General features: G+C 43.9%; 2 protein-coding genes across 2 annotated transcripts; both read left to right on the forward strand.

Annotated features, from left to right (window-relative positions):
• Positions 1-2,684: 2,684 nt before the first annotated feature.
• lrata (lecithin retinol acyltransferase a) lies at positions 2,685-3,606 on the forward strand (the record flags this gene model as incomplete). Its single annotated transcript, XM_079553639.1, has 2 exons — positions 2,685-3,215; positions 3,374-3,606. 2 exons carry the CDS (start codon positions 2,685-2,687, stop codon positions 3,524-3,526), a joined length of 684 nt encoding a protein of 227 aa, XP_079409765.1. The 3' UTR covers positions 3,527-3,606.
• A 1,530-nt stretch (positions 3,607-5,136) lies between these two features.
• Positions 5,137-8,155, forward strand: LOC306961433 (lecithin retinol acyltransferase). Its single transcript, XM_079554174.1, has 2 exons — positions 5,137-5,928; positions 7,948-8,155. The coding sequence occupies exons 1-2, from the start codon at positions 5,443-5,445 to the stop codon at positions 8,101-8,103; spliced, it is 642 nt and encodes a 213-aa protein (XP_079410300.1). The 5' UTR covers positions 5,137-5,442; the 3' UTR covers positions 8,104-8,155.
• The last annotated feature ends 2,352 nt before the right edge of the window (positions 8,156-10,507 follow it).

Consider the following 10,507-nt stretch of genomic DNA (forward strand, 5'->3'; position numbering starts at 1 on the left):
GATAGATCATTTCGTCATTGGAAAAATAGCTCATAAATGTACAAGCAAACATGCGCCTTTGCTGTGAGCGGCTCAGCTCTCCTAAGACATGACTGTAACTTTACCGAGAGTGGGTACGCCTCCAGCTCGTCTCATGGAGATGTCGACTAAAGTCAGTAGAATTTGAGATTTAAACAGCTTAGGTTCTCATCAGAATCCATTCTTTGATTATTCACTGCAGTAATAGCACTTTCTGTGTCGACCTGGTCAATAGGAGCATGTTTTGCACTGATGGCAACAGTATAGTACAAAATGTTACGCAGTGTCCCTTTTAAGATAAGATAAGATAAGACAACCCTTTAGTGATCTCACAATGGAGAAATTTAAACACACAGCAGCGCATGGGATTTGTTTTTTTCTCTCTCAAATGTTGCGTTCACAATGGTACCAAATGATGGTGAAAATGTACTTTACTATAAGAGTTTTGACGACTACAAATAATTTGATTAGCACAGCAACAACAACTTTCTTTTTGTCTTTGGTTAGCAGTTATTAATGAACCTCTTAAAGGAACAGGCCACAGTTTTTCCATACTGTGATATGTTCTTACCTGAGCTTAGACAAGTTTATATCGCTTAGAACTTCACCTCGTTTGGAGCCATAGGAATATACTGGGAGAGGCCAAATGCTAACAACATCTTTGATCGTTTTGCATGACTGAGGGCACGAAGTTCTTCCATACTTTGATGTGTTCTTACCTGAGCTTAGAAGAGTTGATGCGTACCTGTCTTGTCTTTGTGCCCATGGAAGAGTGTGGTCGCTTCCAGCTTCCCCCTGTTTGGAGCTATAGGAATATGCTGGGAGAGCCCAATGCTAGCAACATCTTTGGTCGTTTTGCGTGACTGAGCCCACACACAAAGACCAGGTACGCATTAACTCGTCTAAGCTCAGGTAAGAACATATCTCAGTATGGAAAAACGGTGGCCTGTTCCTTTAACCCCCGACTTTAACCAAGCACATTTTCTCCAGTTCGGTTTTACCCAAATCTAAAAGCTTCTTGACAGGAGCTTACAACCTGTAGGCCAGTGTAACGCCTCATTTGAAAGCTAAGATCAACCAGATCTAAGATGTTTCCTCACGTTGCCGTCACTTTTTCGGCTTATTTTTTTGTCGTTTTTAATTGCTTTTTAAGCACGTTTTTGTCGCCTGTCCTGTTGTGTTTTTGCTCGTTTTTTTTCTCATTTTGTGTGTGTGCTCGGCTAAGGCGGGCGTTAAGAGGTTAAATATTTAAATACAAAACAAGACTTGCAATGGTAGAAGGCCCCAAATAGACTAAAGCTCACTTTTAGCCACGTTCAAATGTTATTTCCTCGTTCAAACTACTCCAACTGTTTCATGTGTAAAGCTCACACATGGATGGAGTTAGTCAAGCGGCACGTGAGGTAAAATCTACTTTCAACAGTGCAATGTGCCTGCAATGTGACCGAATACCCACCTCTGCCGTGAACTCGGCGCTCAGACCCGGAGGTGCTGATTCTCGTGCCCTGTCGTTTCACACTCAGCCGCGAAGGATCCGGGTTTATGGGGCCAATAGGGCATCATCTGCAAAACCATTCATATAAAGAGTCACTGACCAAGCATCTAAAAGCCAAGAAACTAAACAATAAAAGTTCTTGCAAATTCCTCATTAGATTGCACTTCTTTCAGCTCATAACAGTGTGGTTGCGGTTGAATGTCCTTGAGGAGCCTGGGGGGTATAACCAGAATATCATAAATTAAACAGTGACACAATGGGAGTTTTGCCAAAGGGAGTCAATTCACGTCTTTTTTCCCCCATGCTGAACAGTAAATCCGTCTGTGAATGTCATTCACAGACTGAGATAATTGACTTTTGTGCTTTTTAATTGGTTTTGTTTGGAGAAATCCACGCGGGCACATGGACAGAGGGCTTCTCATTCCATTTGGACGTGGATTACTACTTTTACTCGAGTAATATCGGTATCGGAGCATAGCGTTTCTAATCGTGTTCCCCGTCTCATCCATCACGCCCCGGTCTACAGCCGGTTTTGTAGGTCACTTAGTGCGGCCGTGCTCATGCTCCGGGGACTTGGGGTTGGTTGTGTATATGGGTCAGACACACGGGGATAATGAGAGAACAGGTGAAAGTTATCTCATCACCCCGGGCGCCGAGAGCCGCTGTCTTCAGACTCCTCATCTATACGGACACACTGTGATCACGCACGGATCACTTTATCTGGGGCTAATCTGGTTAAAACTCCACTGCAGATTAGTGCAATGAGCTTATATGAAGGGTCAGAGGAGTAAACACTGGGATCAAGATCTGCACTTATTGTCAAAAACGTGAGCTATAATAATAAGCGGTGAATAATGGGTTTTGATATAAAACTACAGTAGGTAAAGAGATTTTATCTGAATCCAATATGACGTGACATTTGGCATCAAGATGTATTGATATCTCCAAACTTGTGTCCCACTCCTCCTGACCTCCTCACACTGCTGCTCTGTCCACACAGATCTCAGAAGCCCATGTGTGGAGCCATGTGGGTTAGAGCCCAAAGCAGGACTAACGCTCTCTGCCCGCACAATGCGCACGTGCACAAATGGCCAATCCCTTTTGGTGCACGCGCCGGTGTGCCCGTGCACACGGATAAAAGGCCCTCGAAGGAGGGCCCCACCACAACAAAATGCTGTCCCTGTGGACCTTCCTCGTGCAGAAGGTGACGCTGCTGACGCAGCTCACGCTCTTTGAGTCCAACTGGCGTGAGCCACAGAAGGAGCGTGCGCCGCAGCAGGGTCCCCCCTCGGCCCTGCGCCGCGGAGACCTGCTGGAGGTGCCCCGCACTCTCTTCACTCACTTTGGCATTTACCTGGGCGATGGTTGTGTAGCGCACCTCATTCCCGACATCCTACCGGCTCTCACCCGTGACCCAGCGCTCATCCGCACCGTCATTTCCAACACGCGCCTCATCAGCGGCTGCATGTTCAAGTGCGCCACTGTGCGCGTGGATACGCTGGAGGACTTCGCGTACGGTGCAAGAGTCCTGGTGAACCGCATGGACAGCGTGATAAAAGCCCCGCCACTGCCCAATGAAGAGGTGGCCAAGCGTGCAGAGCGGATGCTCGGGAGCACGCCCTACAGCCTGCTGTGGAACAACTGTGAGCACTTCGTAACGCGCTGCAGATATGGCTGTGCAGTCAGCAGGCAGACCGACAAGGTACAAGCAGCTCCTGTGTTTAATCCTCGTTTGAGCTCAAATTCACAATCCATTGACTGTACCCTTGTAATTAAAAGTAAAATTAATAAATCAATAAAAATTAATCAGTTACAGAAAAACAATATTAATTTTATTTTCCTTTGACTTGTTTGATGCAGTTCTGTGAAGTTCTGAAGTCCCTGATCCAAGACCAGCGCAGCGCCCTGGCGTCCGGTCTTCTGGGAATCATCTCCAACATCTACTTTGGTATCGCACCTTCAACTACGGTACCCACAGTCCTCATCCCCTTCACCCTGTGGATGGCTGGATGAAGACGCTCAGCTGAAGCCTTCTACATTGAACTGTTTTATTAACTTTGGACTTTGTTCATGTTTTCACCAGTGCCAGCAACTACTAAGAACACCACATATGTGCTACTAATATGGCTTTATGTTGGACGTGTTTCCTGCACATTTAGCACTGAAATAAGCTCACTTACATGAAGGTGTTACAGTGGCAGAGAGGTTGTCCTGGGTATATAACAAAAACTGAACTACAGAGCAGGTACCATGCTGAGTGCAACCTTGAGGGCTGTGTAATTCATTGATTTGATTGAATATGTTCCATCTTTCTTTGCCTTGAAAAAGTTGAGCCCAGAGATGAAAAAAAAAAAAAATTAAGTGTAGAATGTGTTCACCATAGAGTGCCTTGCGAGTGTTCAGTTTTTCATTCGCCCGACCTTTTGAGGGCAATGTTCTTCTGAAGTATGCGTTTTCATTTATGTAAACTGCAACAAGTTTTCTCCCAAGGATGAAGGCTAAAGCAATTAGCAACGTTCTTGGGACAGTATATGCATTTTATTTGCATAAAAGGCTTTATTTTTTGTCCGCCGTTCTTCGAGACTCATTCTTGACAACGGAACGCTTGAAATTGTTAACTAAAACATTATGTAAAGAGTTTCCAATTCAGTGCACCAGAGAGGGGCATGTCACTGCACTTTAGCATATTTGGAAAGTGGAAAGGAGCCAGCTGAGGTGGAGGTGTTCCAGGCATGTCCTAGTGGGACAAGACCTCGTGGAAGACCCAGGACACGCTGGTGGGACTATGTCTCTGAGCTGGCCTGGTGTCGCCTTGGGGTCCCCCCAGAACAGCTGGAGGAGGTGTGTGTGGATCGGGAAGTCTGGGCATCTCTGCTGAGACTGCTGCCCCCGCGACCCGGCCCCGGATAAAGCGGAACAAAATGGATGGATGGATATTCACCAGTCTGGCCTTAAGGTCATGAATCGAATACCCGGATTACAAATTTGGAAATGTTGTGGAAAACACTGACGTATGCTATGTATACCTTTAACAGTAGAATTTCTAAATATTTGTGTATGTAAAGAGATTTCAAACATGACACACATTTGCATAGGTCTTGGCCTTAGTTTAACTGTATAAACATAATGCTTTTGTAAATATGAAACTTGTTTAATAAAGATTTATATTTTTCATCGGTTCCGTTGATTGGATTTGTGTCCTTGGGATCCATGAGTTCCATAAAGTCGATCATATATATATATATCAAGTCTCTAAGAAGACAAGTGTTCGATTGAAACCATCTAGGATTAAATAGTTCTTTGAACCCCTTTGTTCGACATGCGTACTAAATCCTTTTTATTGACGCTAAACTAGCAGGGCAGGTCCCTTGTCATTGTCAGAATTATTCCCTGAAGGTCCCTAAATGAATGCCGCTTCTTGCCTTGGTTCGTCTACATTTGTGGAAAAAGATTTGTCTCTTGGCAGAAGTAAGTTCCATTCGAAATATGATTTGCTAGAAAGATCCAATCCAACCATGCATGTGGGGTCAAGTTTGTACAATATGTTTGTGTCAGCTATAGGCCAAATGCTGTGGCTAATCCCCATTTACTCCACTTCAGAAAATGTGCTGAATAATGCTCAATATCGCGTAAACACCACAGAAACATCTACAGCACCAGACAGAAGCTCATTGTTGTGGTGCGATTGCCCAATTTGCCTGACCTTCCCAAGCTTTCCAAGTCAGTCGGCTTAGCGCGCGGCTCCACGACCTCAATACTGCTCGAAACAAGGCTGAACTTTCCAAATGTGATTAGCGAAATCGTCTTAATTCTGTCAAAATCAGCCCTGTATGTTGACCAATGCTTAATCCGCATGACCTTAGAACCTCCCACTCTTTCCATATAAACCTTGCAGGAGTCCAGTCCGTTGTTCCAAACCTTCCGCCAAAATGTTTCTCTTCCAGATTTTCAACATGTTCTTCGCTGCGTCCAAGAAAGAGGAGGAATCCAAGTACGATCTCTCTCTGTACAAGCCTGGCGACCTGCTGGAAGTTCCCAGGACTCTATTCACCCATTTCGGGATTTATTTGGGGGACAATCGGGTGGCACATCTCATCCCGGATATCCTACCAGCAATGACAAAGGACAGAAAAACAATCGGCAAGATGGTGACCAACAATCGGCTGATCATGGGGGTGATCACCAAGACGGCGAGCGTGAGGGTGGACACGGTGGCGGACTTTGCGTACGGCTCTGAGATTTTGATCAACCACATGGACAGTGTGTGCAAGCAGGTCCCCCTGGACGGGGACGAGGTGGCGCGGCGGGCGGAGAAGCTGCTCGGGTCGGTCACCTACAGCCTGCTGTGGTACAACTGCGAGCACTACGTCATGTACTGCAGATACGGGATGGCCATCAGCTACCAGACTTACCAGGTACTGCGGGGCATTTAATGTGCTGTGGTTTCAGGCGCAAGTTAAGTCTTAAGCAGAAATGACCATCATTTAAGTGTTACTGTGTAATAGTAACACTTAAATGATCCACAAGACCTGGGTTTCCATCTATATTTTGCTTGATTTCGCTAAACTGTCTTACTTTCAATAAAAAATAGATCAGATTCATTGTTATGAATACAAAAAATATTGTCTTGAAAACATCAACATCTACCTCAGTGTGTCCCAACCCCCACTTTGGGAACCCCTGCTCTAGACCAGTGCTTCTGGTCTAGATATATAGTATCAGAACCCGCCATCTCTCTAGAAAGACAAGCCATGGTCTGAACAAGTATCACAATTGTTCTAAAAAACGCAAAATTATAGTATTTCCCCACAAATTGTTGTCGAATGAGCATGAATCCTGTGAAGCTGAAATAATTCGTGAACATTTTCTTCTTTCTCTTTTGGATTACTAAGCAAAACAACTGACTTTGCTCTTTTTAAATCATAATGAAAAAAGAAAGACCAAAATGACTCTGATCAAAAGTTGACAGTCTTTTGTGGTAATAATCCAGAACCTTCACTTTATTCTGCAGGAGCCAGTGGTATCAGCGAACCACCTCCATATTTCACAGTAGGTATGGTGCACTTTTCATCATAGGCCTTGTTGACAACAAAAAAGTGCACCATACCTGTGAAATATGGAGATCTGCCAGGGTATGTACATTTTTTAGCACAACTGTAATTGTATATATGGTAAGTTTACCGGGATCGTACGACTCACTGAAACTATCCACCAGTTGAGAACCACTGGACTAGACTTGTTAGACTTTGTTAATAAAAGTGCCTTAGACGTTATTGGGACATGGCTCGGGTGGTTGAGGTCATAGGCACCAATCCCATGGGTGCTGCGGGGCTCGATCACTCAACCAAACTTTGGGCACCCAGGCGAATTTCTCAAGGTAAAAGATCAGATAAATATAACCTCACTTTTCTTCTCTCAGCGCCCGACTTATAGGCAAGAGTGTACGAGATTGAGGTCTGGCGCTCTTCTATTTTTTTTTTTTATTGGTTCGGAACATTTGGCTGGGCACCCACTGGAAAAGATCAGCCCCTATGGTCGAGCCATCTTCCAGGCAGAAAGCTGGTGTCGTGCATACAATCACTGTGTAATACAGGGAAAGTGAGTAAATGACGGTGGTCGGAGTCGCCTTCAGAGTCCGTATGTTTAATGCAGCACTGGCTACCACATTCTTAACTAATGTGTGGTGCACTAAGGTCACATGGAGCAGACATCCACAGCATTAGGCTCATTCCACATGTTGTTAGCTGTGTGAGCAGATTAACGTAGGACCTAGCACCCTCTGGAAGGAATTAAGTGATTATGGAGATGTAGAAACAGCACATTGGCCTCTTAAAGGAAGGCAACATGAGGATTACGAGATTTTCATAGAGTGCACTTCACTCATACAATTCCCTCTAGTAATATTGACAACATTGATATATATATTTTTTTTTTAATCAGTCCTGTTTATATAAGAGGGTGGGGCAGAGGGTGTTTACCAGTGTACAACCTCAACTGGTGGGTCAAAGGTTCAAACTCTTGGATGGTTAGCTTTGCGCCTTTACTTATGATCCCGGTGGCCCCTTAGACGCTCCATGATCAACTGTCTTTAGGATTTCTGGTAGGTTTTCACTGCTGATTGAACCGTCTTCAAGGTTACGCATACTCTACATTTCATTACCAAAACCTGCCTGAAAAAAACTTAAAAGCTTGAAACAATGCCTGAATCATCATAGGAGCCACCGGAATGGAAAGCAAAGCTATGTAATGATCACCCATACAGCCGCCGGGTCACTGAACGGTCAAATACGCACAAATATGAAGGGATTCCCATGACACACAAGTCCTTCCCCCTCGGCTTGGCCCCGCCCTCTATCATGTCTATCACCATGAGGTCAACATGTATTGCAGAATAATGTAATATTAACGCGTGGCTGTTTGTGTTCCCCTGCCAGTTCTGCACGGCGGTGCGTAAGGTGGTGTGCAGCAGGATGTGCGCCTACCTGACGGCCATGCTCGGGATGATGGGCCTGTGGTACGGGGGCTGCGTGGCGCCCTGCACGATGCTCCTCACCGTGCTGCTCTCCTTCACCATCTGGATGGCCGCATGAACCCCTGGGCAACGGACTGAGCTGCTGCATGGGACTATAAGCAATGGGAATACAAGCGTACAGATGTATATATTTGAAGCTTTTTTATATTATTATTTGCCTTGTTAGGAAAACCTTTGAAAGCGGATATTATTTTGTGTAATAACAACATGGTGGCCCAGAGCTGGCTGCACTTTTATGTTATGAACTAGACATGTGGTTGGTATTAATGTGACTGAAGCACCCTGAAACATGCTAATAAACTGATCTATGCAATTAAAAATTAGAAATGAATAAAGACCACAACTGATACTTTAAACTGTGCTGGCTGCTCCTTTAAAGTGGACATTTCATGCAAAATCGACTTTCTTGTTCCCTCGTCAAAGACAGACCTGGAGTAATATTTCACAACATCCACACAGTTTAGAGCAACCCTCGGACAAAGCTGTTCATTTTAGCTGTCTCTTCTTCTACGGTGTCAGCGCCTCGTTCTCTTCTTCCTGATTACAATTATGTCATTGTTCAAGCCCAAAAACTGGTCAGTGAATTACAGCAGTCCATGACGAGCACAGACTGAAGATGAGTGGACGTTGTCTTGAGCTTTAGGCCACTGAGATGCAGTGATGTTTATTCCAACGTCCAGCTGCCGAGCTTCTTTTAGGTCAGGGGTGTCAAACTCGTTTGGGTCGAGGGCCGAAATTCTGCCCCACGGCGGGTCACATTACTGTAAAGAACTGTGGCCTCATGAAAAACAACATCTTACACTTATTGCACTTTATCATCTTGTGTCACATGTTTCTTAAAGTGCTACATGAAGTCATTATTCAGTCACCCCACACTCTGTGGCTGTAAGTTACTATTGTAGCCACAGCCGCCCTGGGGCAGACCATCATTATAGCCACGTGACCATTTACCACATGGCTATAATATGCTGTTTATATCCTGATCTCTTATTATGTCAGTGCCCTTTGCTGGACACGTGTGGAATTCTTTCCTTTTCTAAATGTAAGCTGCCCCCTAGTGGCTGGAATTGAGCAAACTGGTCCAAAATCCATAACTCTGCACAGGAATGGGCGAGAGACATACTTTTTTTTTACACTCTCAGGAAGGCCCGCGGGCCTTGACCTTGACACATGTGTTTTAGGTGATCAAGTGAAGGGATATTCCATATCGGACAGTTCATTACATATCTTAGAAATTGACCCTTTTTTTCCCTGGAAGTTATTTTTAAAGAAAATGATTCCTATAGCTTCCAGCAGGAGGAGCCTCAGTCAAGATTAACACCAGCTCTTTCACCTGCATTTCATTATTACCATTTGATTCTTACAGAGACATCATTTCAAATTATTAAACATATCAAATACGTTTTTTAAGTCTACTTTAAGTTTCATATGCATGTTCAATTGAAGGTTGTGTTTATGGCATTCTGAAATGTGATCATTTCAGCTGGAGGGCAGGAGCCAGCACAACTCAGTGTCCAGATGCTTTCCCTGATCATTGTCCGGTGATTGGAATCACAAACCTGCCACACTCGACTTAAAAAGTCCTTTCATCTGACCAACAAGCACATCATTTTGAATATTGTGACCACTTTTGCAAACCTCTTTGAGACAGTAATTTGTTCTAAGTGGATGTGTTCTGAGAGAGAAGATGTTAAAGTGTGTGGTGGCTTTTGTTTCATGTGGTTAGGTCGAGCAATTACATCGATATTAACTCTAAACCAGGCAGACTGTTTAGAATGTCATAGACTGTTATTTGGATGTAATATGTTGTTTCTGAACAAATACAAAATCTGGTACAAGGCCTTCAAATCTTTACATGAAATTCAGCATTCCCCGCACACACATTTACAATGCTTAACACGTTTTTCTATCAGAGATTATTATCATATTTATGTGTGTTCAATAAACGCATTTTCTCCAAGCATTTTGCTGTCACTCATGTCTAAAGATTTTCCCATCATCGCCATCGCGGTGACAATAACAACAACATGAAGATTCATCACACTGCCCAGAGAAACAAACACATGTTGTGAACCAACATGCAGCTCAAGTCTGTCTGTCATTATCTGCAAAGATGTGGAGACCAATAGACAGAATGACAATCAATGAGTCTCCAAGGACGTCCAACTGAACAGCACGCTAAACCGAGAGCAATGGATGTATGTTCTTCACATTTCAGACAAAAGTACATTTTACATTTTAATTTATGATGGAGACATTTTGCAGTTTGAAAGGGTTATAGTTAGTGGTGGGAATATATTACATTTTTTTAATCGAGTTAATTACAGGTCCGTAATTAAATAATCATAAAGGGTTTTTGAAATTCCAAAACCCTTAACGAATAAATTGAATAGATGGAGCCCTGAGCTGAACTATATTTAGTGTTGTTAATCAGTTAATCTTCAATGAAGGTTTTCAAATCG

Source organism: Gobius niger (assembly GCF_951799975.1).
Source record: "Gobius niger genome assembly, chromosome: 3".
NCBI classification, from domain to species: Eukaryota; Metazoa; Chordata; class Actinopteri; order Gobiiformes; family Gobiidae; genus Gobius; species Gobius niger.